The 22600-nt window shown below is 44.8% G+C and overlaps 2 protein-coding genes across 20 annotated transcripts in view; one reads left to right on the top strand and one right to left on the bottom strand.

The window, feature by feature from the left end:
- CDC45 (cell division cycle 45) overlaps window positions 1-17065 on the bottom strand; it is a 40763-nt gene extending 23698 nt beyond the window's left edge. For 9 of the 13 annotated variants that reach the window (XR_010155981.1, XR_010155982.1, XR_010155980.1 and 6 more), the window contains exons 1-7: window positions 16872-17001; window positions 16674-16733; window positions 15846-15938; window positions 14075-14212; window positions 12878-13021; window positions 2513-2568; window positions 866-914 (exon numbers count right to left, since the gene is read on the bottom strand). Coding sequence is in view for 9 of the 13 variants with exons in the window: in XM_024352873.3 (XP_024208641.1) it covers window positions 866-914; window positions 2513-2568; window positions 12878-13021; window positions 14075-14212; window positions 15846-15938; window positions 16674-16733; window positions 16872-16922 (591 nt within the window). In the remaining 4 variants the exon portion in view is untranslated. Of the gene's footprint in view, window positions 1-865; window positions 915-2292; window positions 2389-2512; window positions 2569-12877; window positions 13022-14074; window positions 14213-15845; window positions 15939-16673; window positions 16734-16871 lie in introns of all 13 variants that reach the window. The other 4 variants (XM_024352878.3, XM_024352879.3, XM_063807736.1 and 1 more) reach the window with 3 other exon arrangements.
- A 550-nt stretch (window positions 17066-17615) lies between these two features.
- The window catches only part of UFD1 (ubiquitin recognition factor in ER associated degradation 1), a 29377-nt gene continuing 24392 nt past the window's right edge, over window positions 17616-22600 (top strand). For 2 of the 7 annotated variants that reach the window (XR_010155984.1, XM_063807737.1), the window contains exons 1-3: window positions 17616-17808; window positions 21282-21388; window positions 21784-21816. Coding sequence is in view for 5 of the 7 variants with exons in the window: in XM_063807737.1 (XP_063663807.1) it covers window positions 21382-21388; window positions 21784-21816 (40 nt within the window). In the remaining 2 variants the exon portion in view is untranslated. Of the gene's footprint in view, window positions 17809-17931; window positions 18067-21281; window positions 21415-21783; window positions 21817-22600 lie in introns of those variants that run through there. The other 5 variants (XM_016939703.3, XR_010155983.1, XM_063807738.1 and 2 more) reach the window with 5 other exon arrangements.

Genomic DNA, 22600 nt, shown 5'->3' with positions numbered 1-22600 from the left:
AGGGAGGGGCCTCAGCACCTCTCTTTCCAACAGGGCTGTCCACATCGGAGCATTTAACTCCCGTAAGCAGAGGGTCTCTATTTGGTAAAAGACCTTGAGGAAGACTGGTGTCTGACCAGAAGACCCTAAGATCCCCTTTGCCGTGAGATGCGGGCTTCCTCCAGGGAGAGAATTTCCAAGGGAACTGGCCCCATATATCTGGAGGGAGTTATCTTCTCTAAGCGAGCATCAGCACCCTCCCCACCAACTGCTTAGAATTTTCCATTAGCAAGGACTGAGCAGAGACAGCAAAAGGATGATCCTTCAAAGGACAATGGAACCTTGACAATAAAAGGGACACTGGAAATACGGTGCTTAGAGTTCAAGGTCCCAGTATTAAATTCTAAGACTAAATACAGGATGTTTTATTGAAACTTATTTTCTAGGGCTCCTTAAGGCCTTGAGCTCTGCTCAACACTATTGACATAGTAGGTTTTCTACACTAAATTCTGTTTTGTAAAAGACACACACTGATGGGCCGTTATAAGTCTATAGCATTTTATCTTCTCGCACAGAGACTGGTACAAACTCATTCTGTATTTTTGATGAACAAAAATAAACGCTGCTCTTCTTTGATCACCTATTGGGTGCAAACGACCATCTTAATAATTACCTCTGAAATGAGGATTATTCTCTTTACAGAGGAGGAGATGTTTAAGGCTCAGAGAGCTTGCAACACCTGCCCAAGGTCACACAGGGGGAAGACATGGAGCTCAGATTCAAACCAGGCTTTTGTGGCTCTAAAATCTACGTTTCTTCTTCACATTTGAAGACACTGACCCCTGGAGTCAGAACTTTATAGTGAGTTCCACCTATTCATACTTACCGATGTCCCATGATATTCATACTGCTCGTAGTCAAAGAGGATGTCTCTTCTGTAATGACATAAAATGCAGGTCTTCAACAGGAAGTAGCAGTACAGGAAGCCAAATATTTTGGAAAAATGCTAAACTTTTCAGTATTCAATGAAATACAAATTAAATCATGGCACTATTTGTTTTCACATATTGACTCTTGGTTTTTTCTTTTTTGTTGAGACAGGTTCTTGCTATGTCTCCCAGGCTGAAGTGCAGTGGTGTGATCACAGCTCACTGCAGCCTTGACATCCTGGGCTCAAGTGATCCTCCTAACTCAGCCTCCTAAGTAGATGGGGCTACAGGCATGTGCCACTACACCCAGCTAATTTAAAAAAAATTTTTTAATAGAGACAAAGTCTCACTATGTTGTCCAGGTTGGTCTCAAACTCCTGGGCTCAAGCAGTCCTTCCACCTTGGCTTCCCAAAGTATTGGAATTATAGGCATGAGCCACAACACCTGGCCACTTATTGACTCTTTAGCAGAATGTATATGTGTAACGTTGGGAAATTAACACAAACTGCCAGTGGCAATGTATGATGTAAAGTGGTATAGTTCAGAATTCCAGTTCAGAGAAATTGTCCCATAATTACAATTCAAAGGAAAAAGCAAGACAAAACTTGCTGTGTGCACAAAGTAATTCACTGAAGCCTTATTTATAATGGCAAAATATTGGAAGTAACCTACATTTCAAAAAGAAGGGAAATTGCCAATTAAGTACTAGGCTGTTTAGAAAGCCTGTTCAGAACTATTTTAAATGGTTATATTAAATAGAAAGATGCAAAATCAGATGTATCATGTAAAATATGCACAAGTATGTATAACCCAGGAATAGAAACCCAAACCCAGAATCTCTTTGAATTAGGCAGTGTGATTATGGATTATTTTCACTTTTCTTTCCTTATGCTTCCTGAAATGGTTTTATATTATCCTTTTTTGGTTTGTTTTTAGAGACAAGGTCTCGCTCTGTCACCCAGGCTGGAGTGCAATGGCACAATCATAGTTCACTGCAGCCTTGAACTCTCCTGGATTCTCCTGCCTGGGCCTCCCAAAGTGTTGGGAATACAGGCATGAGCCACCACACCTGTCTTACATTGTCCTTATCCGAGGGGGCAGCCTTCCTCCTGTGGCAGCGGCAGGAGTGCATGCCCTCAGCTGAAACAGGGGGAACATCAGCTGGATGGCCTGGGAGACCTTCCATGAGAGATCCAGCAAGGGCTTCCCCTGGGACCCACCTCAAGGGCACTGCTGCATGCTCACTTCAAGCTAGAATAACCTTTCCAATATTTTCATTTTAGAGCACTTCTTATAAATAATTTGTAAATCAAAGTATCTACATTGGAAAAACTTGATAAAAATAAAGAGCCAGGGCCATGATCTCTAATGGATGGCATGTACCTGGGAGACCTTGGGGCTGTCCTGTCACTCATGGGACCGGGGAACAACCTGGAGCTCTTCTCCAACGCAGCGGCCACAGGTTCACTCCCAGAGCCACTGGCCCAAAGGTTCTAAACTCAATAAATTATCCTGAGACAGAAAGTCAGAGGTATGGGTGGCACCACAGACCCCCAGGCAAGTGGGCTTCTGGTGCTGGGAGCAGCTGGAAGCACAGACTCACCTCCGGGCCTCCCACTCTCGCCGCTGCCTTCTCCGCATGGTTTGCTCCACTATCTCCTGATACAGGGACAAAGAGAACAAAAGGTGGAGCAAATGCACCAGGAATTTATTCCCACAGCCCAAGAAGGTTCCAATTTGGCAGAAGTCAGTAGGCCCAGACCCCTGAGAGAGAACACGGTCACACCAGTGCCCCGAGCGCAGCCTGTTCCTACGGAAGAGAGGCATGGAGGCAAGGGATGGCTGTGACCCCTTCTGGCTCCCAGCTCTCCAGACACCATGGGCAGAAAGAGTAGGGGCTTCCCAAGCACCTGCTCCAGGCAAAACTGTGTTCATCCACCCTAGCTGCTGTCACCTACAGCACTATGGGATCCAAGGTAAGCTCACACCCACTTTGTACCAGCGTCCACATCAGGATGGATGAGAGCTAACGTTTCTTATATTCTACCATGCGTTAGGAACTATTCTAATGTTACAGGCACAACCTCGTTTAATCTTCACAACAAAGGCATGGAATAATGTGGTAGGTTTAGAAATCCATGGTCCCGAGACTCCTGCTTCTGGGAAAATGGAGTAGATATGTTTTTCCCCATACATTCATTAAATATACCGAAAACCCTTCGACATCATAGATCAAACAAACAAAGTAAGGCTGGGCGCAGTGGCTCACGCCTGTAATCCCAGCACTTTGGAGACAGGCGGGTGGATCACATGAGGTCAGGAGTTAAAGACCAGCCTGGCCAACATGGTAAAACCCCGTCTCTATTTAAAATACAAAAATTAGCTGGGCGTGGTGGCACATGCCTGTAATTCCAGCTACTTGGGAGGCTGAGGAGGAAAACCGCCTGAACCCAGGAGGTGGAGGTAGCAGTGAGCCGAGATTGTGCCACTGCATTCCAGCCTGGGTAACAGAGCAAGACCCTGCCTCAGAAACATACAAACAACAACAACAACAACAACAAAAAAAAACAAAGTAAGACTCTGAAAGGTAGAGGTGAAGGCAGAGCAGTTAGGGACTCTGGGACATGAGGAACAACACAGTGTTCCTTGAGTTTTCCTTCTGGTTCATATATGCCAGACTTGGAGCTGAAAAGCCAGCAACCTAGAAATACCAACAGGTGCAGACAACAAAACAAAACAAAACAAAACAAAAAAACCCCACAAAAGCTGCTCTGTCTAGTCAAAGGACTGGGAAGGAGCAACCTCCCAAGACAGAAAGCTTTTAGGCAATAGCCCATCTACTCTAGCCAATACCACCAAGAACATCCATATCCACCCCAGCAAAGGCCCAGTGGGAGCCTAGGCTCCCATCCTTGCGAAGCTGTAGCAAGGCACCCCAAGCCCTCTGTCTGGTGGTATCAGAGAGGCCAAGGAGGGAACTGAGACTGCAACCCCTGCTGGTTGGTGACAAGTCCACACCCCACCTCTGGGTGGGAGAACCAATGGTGGGAGAACCCAGACTTCCACCCCCACCTTCTAGTAATGAGAAATTCCTCCCCTCCCTGCTAGGAGGGTAAGAGGCAGCAAAGTGGGAAGCCTGGACCTTCACTGCCCCAGGTGATAGACATCAGGTGGGGAACCTGATCTTTTACCTCTACCTGGCATCACTCACTCTCCTTGCTGGAGCCGTGTCAGAGAAAGCCAACTAAAACAGAAGACTTAAAGAAGACACGAAATCTCATCACATAATACAAAAATCTCCTGGTTTCATTTGAAAATTACTCATCATACCAAGAACTAGGATGATCTCAAAATGAATGAAAAAAGAAAACCCACCGATGCCAACACCAAGATGACAGAGTTGTTAGAATTATCTGCCCAAGATTTTAAAGCAGCCATCATAAAAATGCTTCAACGAGCAATGACAAACGATTGAAACAAATGAAAGCCGGGAAGCCTCAGCAAAGAAATAAGAGATCTAAAGAAGAGACAAGTGTTCTAAACAAAGTTTAAGGAAGAAAGAAAGAAAAAATATATATATAAAGAAGAAAGTTTAGAACTGAAAAATACAACTGGAATATTAACTCAGCAAATAGGCTCGAGAGCAGAATGAAGGGGACAGAGGGAAGAATTAGTAAACTGGCAGAAAGACAGAAATTACCCAGTCTGAACAACCGAGAAAAAATAGACCAAAAAAACTAGAACCTCTGGGACTTGTGGGGCTACAACAAAAGAGCTAACATTCACGTCATCAGTGCCCTGGAGGAGGAGAAAGAGGGTGCACTGAAAACACACTTGAAGACATAATGGCTGAAAATTTGGCAAAAGACATAAACCTGCTGGCTGGGTGTGGTGGTTCACACCTGTAATCCCAACACTTTGGGAGGCCGAGGTGGGCAGATTGCTTGAGGCCAGGAGTTTGAGACCAGCCTGGCCAACATGGAAAAACCTCATCTCTACTAAAAATACAAAAAAAGTAGCCAGGCATGGTGGCACATGTCTATAATCCCAACTACTCAGGAGGCTGAGGCAGAATTGCTTGAACCCAGGAGGCAGAGGTTGCAGGTCCTCCAGCCTGGGAGACAGAGTGAGACTCTGCCTCAAAAAAAAAAGACATAAACCTGCAGATTCAAGAAGCTGGGTAATGGGAGGTGGAGGTTACAGTGAGCTGAGATCGTGCCACTGCATTCCAGCCTGGGCGACAGGGCAAGACTCTGTCTCAAAAAAAATAAGAGAAACAAATAGGATAGACACAAATCCACACCAAGACACATCCTAACATCCTAATTAAATTCCGAACACTCAAACAAACCAAAATATCTCAAAAACAGCCAAAGAAAAATAAGACTTTCATGATATGGAAAAAGCCTGAATGACAGAGGATTTCTCATGAGAAATCACGGCAGCCAGAGTAAGTGGCACAGTATTTTCCAAATGCTGAAAGAAAATAAGTATTAACCCAGAATTCTACATCCAGTAAAAGTACCTTTTAGGAATAAAAAAAAAAAATCAAGAAATTCTCAAAGATGGAAAACTAAGGGAATTTATCTCCAGCAGCTCTCCCCCAAAGCAACGGTTAAAGGAGACTCTTAAATAGAAAGGAAATGGAAAAGAAACCTTAGAATACTGGAAAGGAAGAAAAAAATACAGTAAGCAAAAATGAGGTAAATACAATAGGCTTTCCTTACTTATCCTCTTGAGTTTGTAATTATGCTTAATTACTGAAGCAAAAATTATAACACTGTATATGTGGAGGAAATATTTAAGAAAATTATATTATAAATGGGGCAGAGTAAAAGACATTAAGAGAAGACAAGGCCAGGCACAGTGGCTCATGCTTGTAATTCCAGCACTTTGGGAGGCTGAGGCAGGTGGATCACTTGAGGTCAGGAGTTTGAGACGAACCTGGCCAACAGAGTGAAATCCATCTCTACTAAAAATACAAAAATTAGCCAGGCATGGTGGCGCACACCTGGGGTCCCAGCTACTCGGGAGGCTGAGGCAGGAGTACTGCTTGAACCCGAGAGGTAGAGGTTGTAGTAAGCTGAGATTGTGCCACTGCACACCAGCCTAGGTGACAGAGTGAGACTCCACCTCAAAAAAAAAAAAAAAAGAAGATAAGGTTTCTACATGTGACTCAACTGGTAAAACGATGATACCAGCAGACTGTGATAAATTATGGATATGTAATGTAATAACCTGAAACAACCACTAAAAAATCTATACAAGGAGATACACTCACAAACACTAGAGGAAAGAAAAAGAAAGAAAACAGGCTGGACGCAGTGGCTGTAATCCCAGCACTTTGGGAGGCTGAGGTGGGCGGATCACCTGAGGTCAGGAGTTTGAGGCCAGCCTGCCCAACAAGGTGAAACCCCATCTCTACTAAAAATACAAAAAATTAGCTGGGCGTGGTGGCACGTGCCTGTAGTCCCAGCTACTCAGGAGGCTGAGGCAGGAGAATTGCTTGAACCTGGGAGGCAGAGGTTGCAGTGAGCCAAGATCGCGCCACTGCATTCCAGCCTGGGCAACAGAGCAAAACTCCATCTCAAAAAAAAATAAAAATAAAAAAGAAAAAGAAAAAAATTGAATAAAAAAAACAGAGACCAGGAAACAGAAAATAAAATGTCAGACTTAAGCCCTAACGTGTCAGTAACTAAAATAAATGTAAGTAAGCTAAGTTTATCAATTAAGAGATAGAGAATGGCTTTAAAAAACATGATTTAAAAATATGACCCAACTGTATGCTGTTTTTAAAAATTCACTACAAATGTAACAATATAGGCAGAATGAAACTAAAGAATGTGAAAAGATATATCGTGCAAACATTAATCAAAGGAGAGCAGGAGTGGCAATATTAATATCAGATAAATCACACTTCAGAGCAAAGCAAATTACCAGAGACAGAGTGGGACACTAAGTGAATAAAAGGGTCAATCCACCAAAAAGACACCACAATCCTAAATGTGTGTGCACAAGAGAGCTATAAATACGTGAAGTAAAAAGTGATAGAACTGGAAGGAGAAACAAACAAATCTATAATCAGAGTTGGGGTCTTCAATGTCCCTTTCTGAAGAGTTGAAAGTATTACTAGCCAGAAAAGCAGCAAGCAAACAGAACTCAACACCACCACCAACTCTCAGTATGTAAGTGACATTTCTAAAACACTCTACCCAACAACAGCAGATTATGCATTTTTTTGACTGACTGCAAATGATATTGTATTTTAAATTTTGGTGTCCATGTATTTATGGCTAGCACGCAGAAATAATAAATATTGTTTGTTTTTATGCAGGTATAAATCTAACAAAAACAGAAAATTTATACACTGAAAACTGCACAATGCTGATGGACGAAAAAGGAATGAGCCATTGATACAAGCAAACATGGATGAATCTCCAAGAATTATGCAGAGCGAAAAAAAAGCCAATCCCAAAAGGCTACATACTGTATAATTCCATTTCCATTTCCATAATATTGTTGAAATGAAATTACAGAAATGGAGCTCTCTAGTGGTTACCAGGCAGCAGACAAGTGGGTGTGGCTATAAAAGGGCAACAGAGGGATCCTTACAGTGATGGAAATGTTCTGTATCTTTTTTTTTTTTTTTAAAGCAATACCCATGGGTTACTTTGGCAGTTTCTGAATGCATAAATGGAATAGACATATTCAGTTTCTGGCAGAACTTTCACAATGATTTCTAACCTTTAGAGTGCCAACTGAAAAATTACATGATTTATAAATTTAGAAAGGAGACTTTCTTTTCTTTAGAGATAGTCTCACACTGTTGCCCAGGCTGGAATGCAGTTGTGTGCTCACAGCTCACTGCAGCCTCGACTTACTGGGCTCAGGTGATTCTCCCACCTCAGCCTCCCGAGTAGCTGGGACCATAGGTGTGCACCACCACACCTGGCTAATTTTTGTAGTTTTTGTAGAGACAGGGTTTTGCCATGTTGCCCAGGCTGGTCTCCAACTCCTGGGCTCAAGTGATCTGCCTGCCTTAGCCTCCCATCCTGACCGTGATATTATACTACAGGATTTTACCATTGGGGGAAGCTGGGCAAAGTATATAAGTGATCTCTCTATATTACTTCTTACAACTACATGTGAGTCTGTAATTATCTCAAAAGAAAAACTTTAATTAAAAAAAAAGCCATGGTCCTGGTGAGGAAACTTTTTGCGGGTAATGGAATTGTTCTCTATCATGGTGGGATGGTGGTTGCATCTTTATACATTTGTTAAATCTCATTGAATTGTACCACCTAGTGAATTGTGTAGACATTATGCCTCAATAAAGTAACAAAATTCCCACAGCCTGAGATTTCTTTGACCCTGCCACAATGCATGGTGGGGTCCTGTCCCCTCCCTTGTGGCTACAGGATGCTGAGGTACTCCAAGGCTGGTCGGGAGAGCCATGCAGTGGCTGCCCGGGTGACTGGAATATTCATGCTGGAAGCCTGAGCAGTCATGTTGTAAGGAAGTCACATTCAATGGAGAGACCCTGCAGGTGCTTGGCTCAGTAGTCCTGGTTTGGAGCCCTCCCAGCAGATGTGTGAGCCATGCTTCCAGTTCTTAGCCATTGAGTCCCCACCTGAGGGCCCAGATATCACAGATCAAAAAGATGTCATCCTCACTGGGCTCTGCCCAAATTCCTAACCTACAGAATCCATGAGCATAAGGAAAAGGTTGTTTTAAGCTGCTAGGTTCTGGAGTAATTTGTTAAACATCAGTAGGAACCAAAACAATTAAGTCTAGTTATTCTCCTTATTTTACAATGGCACACAGAGGTTAAGTCACTTGCCTACAGTCACAAAGCTGTTATAGCAGATACAAAATTTGAAACCCGTGACCTGAGCCACGATATTATAGCACCTGTAGATTAAGTATAATTATGGTTATTTTTATAGCGGAATCTCATCTTTGCTGGGGTCCAGCTCTAACATCCAACCTTTAAAAGACAAGTAAAAATGATTCTCGACCCCATGTCTCCTCTTTTCTTTACAGCAGAACTCTTTTTTTTTTTTTTTTTTTTGAGACGGAGTCTTGCTCTGTTGCCCAGGCTAGAGTGCAGTGGTGGATCTCAGCTCACTGCAAGCTCTGCTTCCTGGATTCACACCATCCTCCTGCCTCAGCCTCCTGAGTAGCTGGGACTACAGGCTCCTGCCACCATGCCCGGGAAATTTTTTGTATTTTTAGTAGAGATGGGGTTTCACCGTGTTAGCAGGATGGTCTCAATCTCCTGACCTCGTGATCCACCCACCTCGGCCTCTCAAAGTGCTGGGATTACAGGCGTGAGCCACCACGCCCGGCCTATAGCAGAACTCCTTAAAACAATTATTTATAACCTATTGTCTCTAAACCTCTTTGAATGTGCACCCCTATTAATAAAAATATTTCATTCTTTTCTTTTTAAGAGATGAGGTCCTGCTCTGTTGCCCAGGCTGGAGTGCAGTGATGTGATCATGGATCACTGCAGCCTCAACCAACCTCCTGGTCTCAAGGCATCCTCCCACTCTAGCCTCCCAAGTAGCCGGGCCTATGTGACCATGCTACCATGCCTGGCTAATTTTTATTTTATTTTTCTGTAGAGACAGTGTCTTGCTATGTTGTCCAGTCTGGTATAAATATTTCTTTTTTTTTTTTTTTTTTTTTTGAGACGAGAGTATTGCTCTGTCGCCCAGGCTGGAGTGCAGTGGCGTGATCTTGGCCCACTACAACCTCCGCCTCCCAGGTTCAAGCAATTCTCCTCCCTCAGCCTCTCGAGTAGCTGGGATTACCGGCATCTGCCATTGCTCCTGGCTAATTTTTGTATTTAGTAGAGACAGGGTTTCTCCATGTTGGTCAGGCTGGTCTCAAACTCCTGACCTCAGGTGATCCACCCGCCTTGGCCTCCCAAAGTGCTGGGATTACAGGCTTGAGCCACCACACCAGGCTGGTAAAAATATTTCTAAGAATATACCTCTAAAAAGCAGCCGGGCACGGTGGCTCACGCCTGTAATCCCAGCACTTTGGGAGGCCGAGGTGGGAGGATCATGAGGTCAGGAGATCGACACCATCCTGGCTAACACGGTGAAACCCCGTCTCTACTAAAAATATAAAAAACTAGCTGGGCGTGGTGGCAGGCACCTGTAGTCCCAGCTACTTGGGAGTCTGAGGCAGGAGAATGGCATGAACCCGGGAGCTTGCAGTGAGCCGAGATCGTACCACTGCACTCCAGCCTGGGCGACAGAGCGAGACTCCATCTCAAAAATATATATATATACCTCTAATATACACATACTTAGTTATAAATCATGCACAGGTTTTAATTATATAAAAAGTATTCTTCTCAAGAATGCTTAATGTTATTAAAATCAATGCTCTAGACCTAATTTACAGATCATAGAAAATGCAGGGATAGAGAAGCAAGTTAAAGTACTCCATGAAGAAACAAGTAGTAGTAAATATTAGAAAAGAGAACTGGCCTTCAATGTCATTAAAAACAAAACAAAAGAAAAAAAAGAGGTAAGGTATGGTTCTAGGTTAAGACAGTAAAGAGGAATAGCTAAATGTCTTAATCTTGATTGGAGAATAGTTCAGAAATAAAAATAGCTGCAAAATATATTTTGAGGACAATTAAAGAGACCTGAATATGGGCTGAACATTACATGACATTAGGATATTATTCATTTCTTATGTATGACAATGGCATTGTGTTTATGGGGAAGAATGTCCTTATTCTTAGGAGCTGCTTATGAAAGACTGTGTAGAATATCATGGTTTCTGGCTGGGTGTGGCAGTGCATGCCTGTAATCCTAGCTACTTGGGAGGCTGAGGCAGGCGAATCGCTTGAACCCAGAAGACAGAGGTTGAAGGGAGCCGAGATCGTGCCACTGCACCCCAGCCTCAGTGACAGAGTGAGACTCCATCTCAAGAAAAAACAAAATAAAAAATAAAAAAGAATATCAGTTTCTGCAATCTATTCTCAAATAATACAGAAAAAAGAATACACAGAAAGAAAGCAAATGTGGCAAATGTGAAAAACTGTTTTTGTTTTTTTTGAGACAGGGTCTCTTCATGTTGCCCAGGCTGTTCTCGAATTCCTGGGCTTCATCAATCCTCCTGCCTTGGCCTCTCAAGTAGCTGAGACCACCTACAGTCATGATCCACTGTTGACTCTAGATTGAAGGTATATAGATATTCACTGTACTATCCTTTCAACCACTGTATACATTTCAAAAAATTTCAAAATAAAAAGTTGGTGGGAAATTATGCCTATTATAATCCATGAATATTATGTTAAACATTTACAAACACAAATTCCAAATTGATGTGTTAAGTATGTAAAAGGAAACGCTGATTATTTTCCTGTATCTCATCAAGACAACCTACCTTCTCTTTGTTGCCAAACCCACTGGTCTGTTCTCATTTGCCTGTTCCTTTGGCACTGCTGGCCAAGCCTTCCTTGAAACTTTCCTTCCCACCTCAGAGCTGCAGTGTCTATGGATGCTCTGCCCAGGAATCCTCTTGGCTCCATCCCCTGCTAACTCATGTTTGGTACCTGAAAGCTTTCCGTAATTGTGCTCATTTACATGATCAGTATCTGTCTCCCCCATTGGAAAGCTTTGCAAAGGCAGGACTTTGCTCTCATCCCCGCACCCCAGGGCCTAACTGGTACCTGGCACATAGTAAGTGCTTAAAAAATATTTGTTTATTAGTCAGAGTGGAAAATTCCAAGACTTATCTGTAGAACATGAATGTTTCCCGGGAAATCCCACTGGATACTGACATTTGGGAACCAATGAAATGCAGCTCATCGATAGTTAAAAGAATGCTATATAAAAAAAAATTCAGAGAACAAAAAGGACCCCTCACAAATCAAAGATTAGAAGATAAAGACCAAGCTGAGTGTAGTGGCATGTGCTTAGTCTCAGCTACTTGGGAGGCTGAAGTGGCAAGATCGAGTGAGCCCGAAGTTTGAGGCCAGCCTGGGAAACAGAGAGAGACCCTGTCTGGGGAAAAAAAAAAAAAAAAAGTCTTCCAAAAAATAAACAAAGAGCTGGGCAAGAGGTAAGAAAATATAACAGTGGGTCCAAGAGGTTCCCTATGAGACACCCAAACCTAGTGAAAGTGACAAAGGTGAGAAAGAAGAGAGAAGCATGCCTCAGTTTGAAGGGCATTGCCCCTTCCCCAAATGGAGAATGTCTTGAACATCTCAAATATGGCTCAAAAAGGCTTCCCAAAAGCACATTACCGGGAAATGTCAGGCTGAGGATGAAGGGAAGACCCTAGAACATTACGGGGGCAAATTCTAGGTCACACACCAAGATCAGGAGCCAAAGGGCATCTTCAAAAGCATCACATGGCCCTCTGTGCTATGGGAACAACCACCTTCTGCCTGTCATTTTACATCTTGCAGAAGCCGTAGTGTTGGGTAGGCCACTGGGCCCAGCCCCAGATCACTAAGCAGTTCAGACCCAAGGTCCACATGGTGAAAACCATTGGTATCTTCACATACAAGATACCTCCCCTGCAGTAATTGTCTGGGACTGGGCCTGGCCAAGGGATGCAGACCCACATTGCTCCTCTGCAGTGACTGCACAGTAAGTGATGCTAGAAGACAGTAGAAAAGGAAGGGGTGGGGGTTACACTATTTATTGCTTCTCTACATTATTTTTTTGCTATCTAGCCGCAGAGCTGAGCTGTCCTAAATTTCATTTCTTCTGACAGGATCCTATTGGACAGATAAGCCACTATTTAGGGAAGTCCAGTAACCTGCCTGAGGCCACATAACCAGGGGACAGCAGAGCCCAGGGTCAGCATCCATGCCTGCTAACTTCTCCACTTCCCACTGCCCTCAGTTACACCTCGGCCTGGCAGGCTTCAGGATGACCTCCGACCTCTGGGAGTACAAGTTCCTCTGGGATGGCTGTGAGAGACCCAAACTCACCTCTTCTAACCGTGTGCGCTTCTCAGAAGGCTCTGACCCATCGCTGTCATTTCCTGAATGCTCTTCATCCTCCTCTTCATCCCTGAAGATGTCTTCATAGGCGGGAACTTCAAGGTCATCATCTTGTTTAATGAGTAATTTGATCTAAGTTCAAAACAAAAAGGAATTAAGCCTCTCCTCTTTCTACGGAAAACTATACAATATGTTCTTCTGCAGAATCTTATCATTTCCTAATAAGCTGACTCAGTTTCCTGTTCATACAAATAGCTACCTATTTAACAAGAGTTCCAGGCTTCTAAGGAATTTTCTTGTTTTCATTACCAGTGAGGCACCAGAGTTACACCATACGTGGTATGCAGAAATTATGAAAATCTGAAAACAATTCTTTGAGAACCATCTAGTCTACTTAAGTCTGGAAACACAGCATCCTCTTACGTCATACACCAATAAAATGAACGCCCCACAACTTGGCCTCTGTCTGATATAGGACATGAAGATGTGTAACCCCTAAGTGGTGACTAAAACTCCTGTCTAAAAGCAACTCCAGGCTGATTTTTCTTTTCTTTTTTTCTTTTTTTTTTTTTTTTTTTTGGAGACGGACTCTCGCTCTGTCGCCCAAGCTGGAGTGCAGTGGCACGATCTCGGCTCACTGCAAGCTCTGCCTCCCGGGTTCATGCCATTCTCCTGCCTCAGCCTCCTGAGTAGCTGGGACTACAAGCGTCCGACACTATGCCTGGCTAATTTTTTGTATTTTTAGTAGAGACGAGGTTTCACCATGTTAGCCAGGATGGTCTCAATCTTCTGACCTCGTAATCCGCCTGCCTCGGCCTCCCAAAGTGCTGGGATTACAGGCGTGAGCCACCGCGCCCGGCCAAGACTCCATTTCAACAAAAATAAAAACAAATATTTGCTGGGCGTGGTGGCATGTGCCTGTAGTCCCACCTACTAAGGAGGCTGAGGCAGGAAGGATCAGTTGAACCCAGGAGTTTGAGGCTGCAGTGAGCCATGATTGTGCCAGTGTACTCCAGCTTCTCCTTAAAAAAAAAAAAAAAAGATGACAAAGACCAAGTTCTTGTGTTCAGGCTGTTCCCAGTCCCACAGGGTAGTCAGACACACACCTTACCAAGAACACCAGGTGAGACATTGTACATGGCAATAAAAAGTACAGAGAGTTTGAGGGCATAGCACAAAAAGTACCTGGGTATCGTTGTATACATTGATGACATTGACTGGCCTATGGGTGTCACACACAAAGAATATAGTGTCTTCATCAGGTTGAAGAATATCCAATAGGTCTACATTAGCTCCACAGTTTATGAGAATAAAATAATGAAACTGAAAAAAAAGGAAGATATTGTAAAGTAGCTATATCGAGGAGGCCCCTTTTCCTTCATCACTAAGCCTCTGAGTTGTTCTGCTTAAACTCACTCAGTCCCTGACATGTGGCGAGGCCCACGTGGCAAGGGACTCCAAAAAATGGCCAGGCTGGCATGCTAAGTGCTTTAGCATGGTGACACAGCAGGGTGGGCCCTGGGGCTCCCAGTTTTCCCCAGGAGCACGCTGAGACTCAGCAAGCCCAAGTCTCATGGACAGGCTCAAGAAACTAATGAGGAGCAGAACAAGACTTCGAGCACGTGATTGGGTCTCTCCAGACCTCACAGTACTATGCTGCGTGCCTCTCCAGGCTAATGGCATCGTACAGGTTTAAGTTTTTAGCAAATACTTTATGGGTACTTAAATATTAAGTCCTTTATCACACTCTATCACTATAGCACTTTCTTTCCTTATAAATACCAAGCTGGTGCGGGTCCTTGACATAATAACAGGAACATCAGGAGAGGATTTGTCTCTGCCAAAACAATCCTAGATATGGCTAGGGACTCCAGGGACCCTCTTCCATGTCCCATCCCCTCTCTGTGGGGTGTACAATGTCCCATCTCTCATTTGGTCCCATGCAGAGGTGGGAGGAATCCTGGCATCTATTGTTTAAATTTATTCCTGGATTTTAAGTTGGAAACCAGGATGCATTTTCTCAGAGAAATAACATAAAATAGTAGTGTATTCTAAAATAATTTCAACTAATTCCAGCACTTTGGGAGGCTGAGGCAGGTGGATCACTTGAGGTCAGGAGTTCGAGACCAGCCTGGCCAATGTGGCGAAACCCCGTCTCTACTAGAAATACAAAAATTAGCCAGGCGTGGTGGTGGGCACTTGTAATCCCAGCTAGTTAGGAGGCTGAGGCAGGAGAATCGCTTGAACCCAGAAGGCGGAGGTTGCAGTGAGCCAAGATTGCACCATGACACTCCAGCCTGAGTGACAAAGCCAGATTCCGTCTCAAAAATAAATAAATAAAGGCTGGGCGTGGTGGCTCATGCCTGTAATCCCAGCACTTTCGGAGGTGGGCGGATCACAAAGTCAGGAGATCAAGACCATCCTGACTAACATGGTGAAACTCCGTCTCTACTAAAAATACAAAAACATTAGCCGGGTGTGGTGGCGGGTGCCTGTAGTCCCAGCTACTCAGGAGGCTGAGGCAGAAGAATGGCATGAACCCAGGAGACAGAGCTTGCAGTGAGCCGAGATCGTGCCACTGCACTCCAGCCTGGGTGACACAGCGAGACTCCGTTTCAAAAAAAATAAAAATAAATAAATAAACCAAAATAAAATAAAATAATTTTAACTAGACCATATTAAAACTGCTAGATTCCAAGCACCTTACAATCAAATTTCTGCAAAACAAGTTCAAAGTTGGGGCTATCCACATTCATTATCTTTTTTTGCTGTCAATTTTGCTTCTACAACTTGGGCGTGGTAAGTCACCAGTATATACAGCATGTTTTTCTCTTCCATATTGCCTAATGTAGCTGATACTTAAATACACACTTAATCTATCGTGGAAATAGAATGCTGTGTCAAGAAATTACAATTGAGTAAAAAGCCACGTTACTCTAAAACGCATCTTCAATACCTGTTCTTTATGCTCAAGAAATGCAGTTTCAAGTTCTTGCCACCCAGAAACTGGAACCAGCGTATATTGCACGTGGTCACACTGGAACAAGGCCTGGAGAGAGAGTGTTTTCAAAGCCTATCTTATTTAGGACATTAGCAATTTACCTTGAAAAGAAACTGAGGAAGATTAGACGGGTTGAGAGACAAAAGACACGGGATAACATTAAAGTTAGTGAAATGCTTACGGGAAAAGCTAGGTGCTAGGGATATGAGCGTTTACCATACCATTCTGTGAATTTTGCAAATTACCAAAGTAAAACATCGGGGAGAAATGCCGATTTAACTTCCAGGCCTTCTGAAAAGTTCCTGATCCAAGGGCCTGACCAAAACAACGTAAATACTATGCCCTATTCAAAACCAAACTAACGATCTTCCCTAATAGACTAGGGGCTCCCATATTCCCAGCAACACCTATGACACGACTATACCCACAGTTGTCACAGATTCCTCTCTCTCAAATCCCCCATTTGAGAGGCCACTACAGATCCAAAGTTTCCCCCAAATGCAACTGCTGTGTTCACCTATTAATATTAATAGCTTATTGCAAAAATACAAACTAGTCTCTTTACCTTTTACTTAATCCTTTATCCCACCCCACACCGTTGGGACAGGGAGGCAACCTCTCCTCCGAGTCTCTCTCCTCTCACTTGCTGCTCACCTCCTGCCCTGCTCCCTCTCCCACCCTAAGCCCTCAGCACCCATCCTGACACTCTGCCCGCCCTGCGCCCCCACGCAGCACCCTCACCTCTCGCGCCGGCCCCGCCCTCCTAGGGTCCGCAGAACTCACCTGAAGGATCTTGCACGCACACAGAGCATCCACGTCCGAGGCCACGAAGAGAAGGACCCTCTATCGGGGAAGAGCAGACCGGCTGAACGCGGCGACCCGAACCCCGGCCCTCCCCTGCCTCCCGGTCACCCACGGTCGCTCCCCCTCATCCCTTCCCCACCGGCAAGGCCTCGGCGGGGGTCCCGGACTGGGCGTCACCTGGCTCTGGACCACCTCGTAGAACTCTTTGCGGAAATCGGACACGAACATAGCCACGGCGGCCGGACGCCTGGCGCTCGCGCTGAGGTACCAAGAGCCCGGCGGCGGTCAAGACTCCCGCCAAATCACGGCTCCTCCGATTGGTCCAGGGATCACCAACCAATAGCTTCTTAGTTCCCAGCCTTCCTTTCTTTCTGATTGGGCCACATTGGAGGCGGCCATTAGCGCTCTGCCATTCACGGCCAGAAAACTCCAGCCCGCCCCCAAAGAAGCGTCACCTCTGAGGCCGAACGCAAACACTGTTGCCCCCTTCAACTCTGACTCGCTTTTACCCAGAAACGCGACGCTGGGCGGACATCTTTACTTTGGGAAGAGAAGCCTACTGCCTCCCACTGGGAACCCTCAGGGAAAGTATACTTCTAACCATACATTAAACTCAGTCACATACCCAATGGGGCAGCATTTACGTTTGCAATAGGTTTTTGGTGTGGTTTGAAGAAGGATTTGTAGCTTAGTTCCGCCCGAGTCCTCGATGGCTGAAGCAGAGGCCGTCTGGGTAGTGCATTGTGGGTAGTGTAGTCGTAAGAACAATGGGCCCTACTAAATTCGTCTGGAGGGGAATACTGTCAACACATAATTTAAAATAACTTTTAAAAGTACCTATAAAAGGGGAAATAAATCACGAAAGGGCATTTTAGTGCTTCTACTGAGGGTGTTTTAGAGCCTAGCGTCTTCGCCTGGCCTTTTCTCTTTTGCAGCCGACGCTTTGTCCCGGGCACCCCCCCTCCGGGTCTCGGGTCCGGCACTTCCGGTGAGCCTCTGGGGCGTACCGGCTTGGCGCGGCGGCAGCGGCAGCGGCGGCTGGGAGAGCGGTCGGCGGGGTTTCTTCGTTGCATTGCCTGAGAGGAGCGGAGTCTGCCAGGTGGTGTCCATCATGGTAAGCGCTGACGGGCAGCGGGCGGGGGTTGGGCCTTGGCCGGGGGCCTGAGGTAGGGCCCGGCGGGGCAGGGCGGGGCGGGACGGCGGCGGAGGTGCCGAGTCACCCGGGCCTGAGTCCGGCCTGCAGGCTCATCGGCCGCACCGGGCACAAGCAGGACCCTTGACCACTAACCGCCTGTGGTCGCGTCCGCCGGTCCTGAACGTGGCTCGCATTCCGTCTCAGCCGGACTTGCCCTCCTTGACGAAAGAAAGGAAGGTTTGTGTCCATTCACGGGTTTCCCAAGTGCTGGACGCGCAACAGGTTTCCATAAACCCAAAGTTAGTTGCAAGGTTGCTGGGGATGGGAACAGAATCAGGCGCTCCCCAGGGAGAATCCGTAGCGGGCATCCCCGCTCTTGGGGGACACCCAGCTCTTGCCCCAGCTCCGTGAGCTCCGTGCCTACGGGTTCGTGCCTTCGAATCTGTACAGCGGTGTTGTGTTCGGTAATGATAACGATGGAAGCTAATACCTGCTGGTACATTTCCTGTTACACAGCTTTTAACACCTGTACTCCCTCATCGCGGCTTATTTCTTTTAATCCCTACAATCCCTTTGGAAGCAAGGATGATGATGATTTTAAACATGAGAAAACTAACGTTTACAGAGGTACTTATTCGAGTCACAGAAGTAGGGAGTGGAGAGTTGAAGCCAAGTCTGTCTGGCTGCAAAGCACTCTATGGTATTGTCTTCCTGTCACCTGTTTATTTTAGTAAAGACAAGGAATGATTGTTAGATTTTATCCCAAGTGTGTCACTGTCAAACCCTGGCTTATTTCTATTCTTGAGTTCATCCACTCAAGAATACCTGATATGTTCCAGGCAGTGTGCTAGGTCTCGGGATTGAAAAGGAAAGTGAGAGATGGAATCGGGAGCAGCAAAGAAGGGGCAGAAGGTCGGGTTCATGGGTAAACTGCAGGCAGGTTGTTAAGTATGTTGCCCCTTTGTGCGGATTTACCTTTTATATTCAAAGAGAAGAAATGGCTTACATAGGTTGACTAGTGAGAAGCACTCAAGGGAAGCAAGCCCCTACCCTGTTCTGGCCTTGTTCACCCAGAAACGCTATTTCATGTGTTATGGTTCTGGCCAAGATTTAGTTGAACAGTTATGCTGCTTAAAAGAAGAAAGACAAAAGATTGGAAATTACTGTGTTAGAGTGCCAGGGAGTAAAGAACCATCCCAGATTTTAGGCGGGAACATGCTATGTTTGCATTTTGGGAGATGGCTAATTCAGCTTGCTAATTTTGGAGTTGCTAGTAAACTGCTTTGTCAGTAGGTGGCATTCCTTCTACTAAATATATATTTGGAATCAAGTCAAGAAATTTTCTCTAATACAGATTTTTTTTTAGTTGTGGTTAAAAAAACCAAATTTTTATCATCTTAACCGTTTTTCAGTCTATAGTTCAATAGTGTTGAGTACATTCACGAGCAACAGATTTTCAGAACTTTTTCATCTTGCAAAAGTGAAACTCTGCTCACATTAAACAATAGCTCTCCATTTCCTGCTCCTCACAGCCCCTGTCAATCTCTGTTCCACTTTGTCTCCATGAATTTGCCTACTCTAGGTACTTCCTAGAAGCGGACTCATAAAATATAAGTCCTTTAATGACTGACTTACTTCACTTGGCATGATATCCTCAAGGTTCATCCATGTGACAGGATTTCTTTCCTTTTAAAAGCTGAATAATATTTCATTGTATGTATATACCATACCACAATTTGTTTATTCATTCATCTGTCATTGGACACTTGAGTTGCTTCCACCTTTTAGCTATTATGAATAATTGTGCTATGAATACGGGGTGTACAAAAATCTCTTCTTGATTCTGCCTCCAGTTCTTTTGAATATATATCCTCCTGTGAGATTTTAGGTGGTTTCAGTTACCCGAGGTCAACCATGGTCCAAAAATATTAAAATAGAAACCACATTCACATAACTTTTATTACAGTATATTGTTGTAATTGTTTTATTATTAATTGTTAATCTCTTACTGTGCCTAATTTATAAATTAAACTTTTTTTTTTTTTTTTGAGATGGAGTCTTGCTCTGTTGCCCAGGCTGGAGTGCAGTGGCACGATCTCGGCTCACTGCAACTTCCGCCTCCTGGGTTCAAGCGATTCTTCTGCCTCAGCCTCCTGAGTAGCTGGGATTACAGGCGTGTACCACCACGCCCGGCTAATTTTTGTATTTTTAGTAGAGAGAGGGTTTCACTATGTTGGCCAGGCTGGTCTCAAACTCCTGACCTCAGGTAATCCACCTGCCTCTGCCTCCCAAAGTGCTGGGATTATAGGCCTGAGCCACCGCACCCAGCCTATAAATTAAACTTTATTGTAGATATGTATAAGAAAATTGTAGATATGTATAAGAAAAAACATAGTATGTATAGATTTCAGTATTATCTGTGGTTTCAGGCGTCCACTGGGGATGTTGGAATGTATCCCCTGTGGATATGGGGGTGGGGGGTGGGAGGAATACTGTACTTTGAGAAAACCTTCAAATTGATACATGTTTGCTAAGCCTCATCTTAGTCTACAGTTTAAGATCTAGGATCTTATCTTTTTAATGGCATCATGTTTTAGCTTTGCTTGTTGCTGTAAGAAAGCATCATAACATAGTGTAACGTGTACCTACTTTGTGCTATGAGAGCACACTGGAGAGGCACTAGACCTGACCCTCAGCAGAGCAAGAGAGGCCTCCTAGGGAAAGGAAAGGATGGTAATTGGAACCCAGGGGAAGGGGTGCAACCACTGGGTACCTGTTCTTCCTGCTGCCTGGAATGTCTTTCCCTCTTTTTTGCCTGGCTCCCTCTCATAGCATTCAGGTCTTTGTGCAGAGTCCCTTCCTAACCACCTATTTAAAATAGCATTCCCAGGAGCCCTGTGTCTACTTACCCTGCTGCTTGTCTTCAGAACTGCCAGACACACATGTGTGTGTGTCCGTTGCTTTGAGTGTATATCTCTCTTGCTTTGAGTGTCATTTTCACCAGGACAGGGGTGGTATCTATTTTGTTAGTGGACAGACATCACTGGAGTGGTGCTTCCCTTGTGCTCGTATCAGAGCCTGGCAGACAGTAGGCACTCAATAAAGAGATGTTTCAATTAACAAATATTGTTTAGATTAATGATAATAGGAAAAGTGTTCAAGGCAGAGGAACTAGCCCAGGCAGGAGTCTGTGGGGCTGTCAGTACAAGTCTCTGAGGTATGCAAGAGGTTGGGCCTTGATCCTGAGGATGAAGATGGGAGCACAGCCCTGAAAAAGGTTCAGGACAGGCTTGGCATGGCCTGTTTTGTATTTAGTAAGATTACATTGAAGATTTCAGTACATTGTGTTCTCTGACAATGTTTAGTAGCATTAATTACTCTGACATGTTTTGGCTTTTGACATGAAGAAATGTACCTTTGTTTTAATACTTGTTTCTCTTTCCTCCTTCTAGTTCTCTTTCAACATGTTCGACCACCCTATTCCCAGGGTCTTCCAAAACCGCTTCTCCACACAGTACCGCTGCTTCTCTGTGTCCATGCTAGCAGGGCCTAATGACAGGTCAGATGTGGAGAAAGGAGGGAAGAGTATGTGCTTGTTTTTATTTGAATAGTAACTTTTCCTGCCCTAAGTCTGCAATGCTGTAGCCTTCAACAGTACTTACTTTGCATGTGGGAGTCAGAAGCTAGTGTTACTGTGAAAATGGTGCTGGGATTTATCCCCGACTTGCTCTGTTGGGGTGGGGTGCTAATTATGGTTAGGTTTATGGCTGATAACCATTCAGTTCCCAAAATAAATTACATCAAGTAAGATTCTTCATGAAAGATCACTGGGACATTCTGGCTACCCTAAAAACAGTTTAAGGCTTTTTGTTAGATATAAAGAAACTGCATCTTGCCTTTGGTCTGTCCTTTTTATTTTTATTTTTTAATATTTCTTAAATGTTCTTTCCACAGTAATTATGCCGCCCTCAGCCCTGGACCAACTCAGTAAGTATCTTCTGAGTGACTTAAGGACTTAGATAATGTACATATGGACACCAAGAGTCAGCATGGGCTCCTCAGTACATCCAGACACCAGTGCCCTTTGTCAGCATCTGGTTGTGCATTGTCCCTGGAGGGCATGCGCTGGGCTGGGAGAACCTGGGTCACAGGTACCTAGGGCGAGGCCAGGGCCCCCTGAACCTCAGCTTCATCACTGCCCTGGGTGCTTCAGGTTCCTCCTCTGTGAAGGGGGTTCCCTTTCCCTTCCTGATCACCACCTCCACCCACCCCCCAACTGTTCTCAGTATTCTGTCAGAATTAAGTGAAGGTACAAGTATCAAGTGCTTTGCACCGTGCCAGGGCAGCTGATGCCATTGGCTGGGCTCACTAGATTTTTTTCCTAAAGGAAGAATTGGTCAGCTCACAAGAGGGCGCTGTGAGCAGGTTCCTCATCCCCTCACCAAGCATCTTTCCTGAGCTCCAGACCCCCATTTCTTTTCTTTTATTTATTTATTTATTTATTTATTTATTTTTTTTGAGACAGAGTTTTGCTCTTAGCGCTCAGGCTGGAGTGCAGTGGCGCAATCTTGGCTCACTGCAACCTCTGCCTCCCAGGTTCAAGTGATCCTCCTGCCTCAGCCTCCCGAGTAGCTGGGATTACAGGCACCCGCCACCATGCCCGGCTAATTTTTTGTATTTTTAGTAGAGATGGGGTTCCGCCATGTTGGGCAGGCTGGTCTTGAACTCCTGACCTCAGGTGATCTGCCTGCCTCGGCCTCCCAAAGTTATG

This window comes from Pan troglodytes, chromosome 23 (assembly GCF_028858775.2).
Source record: "Pan troglodytes isolate AG18354 chromosome 23, NHGRI_mPanTro3-v2.0_pri, whole genome shotgun sequence".
Classification (NCBI taxonomy): domain Eukaryota; kingdom Metazoa; phylum Chordata; class Mammalia; order Primates; family Hominidae; genus Pan; species Pan troglodytes.
Note: the sequence above shows the minus strand (reverse complement) of the source record. Positions and strands in the feature narration are given on the sequence as shown.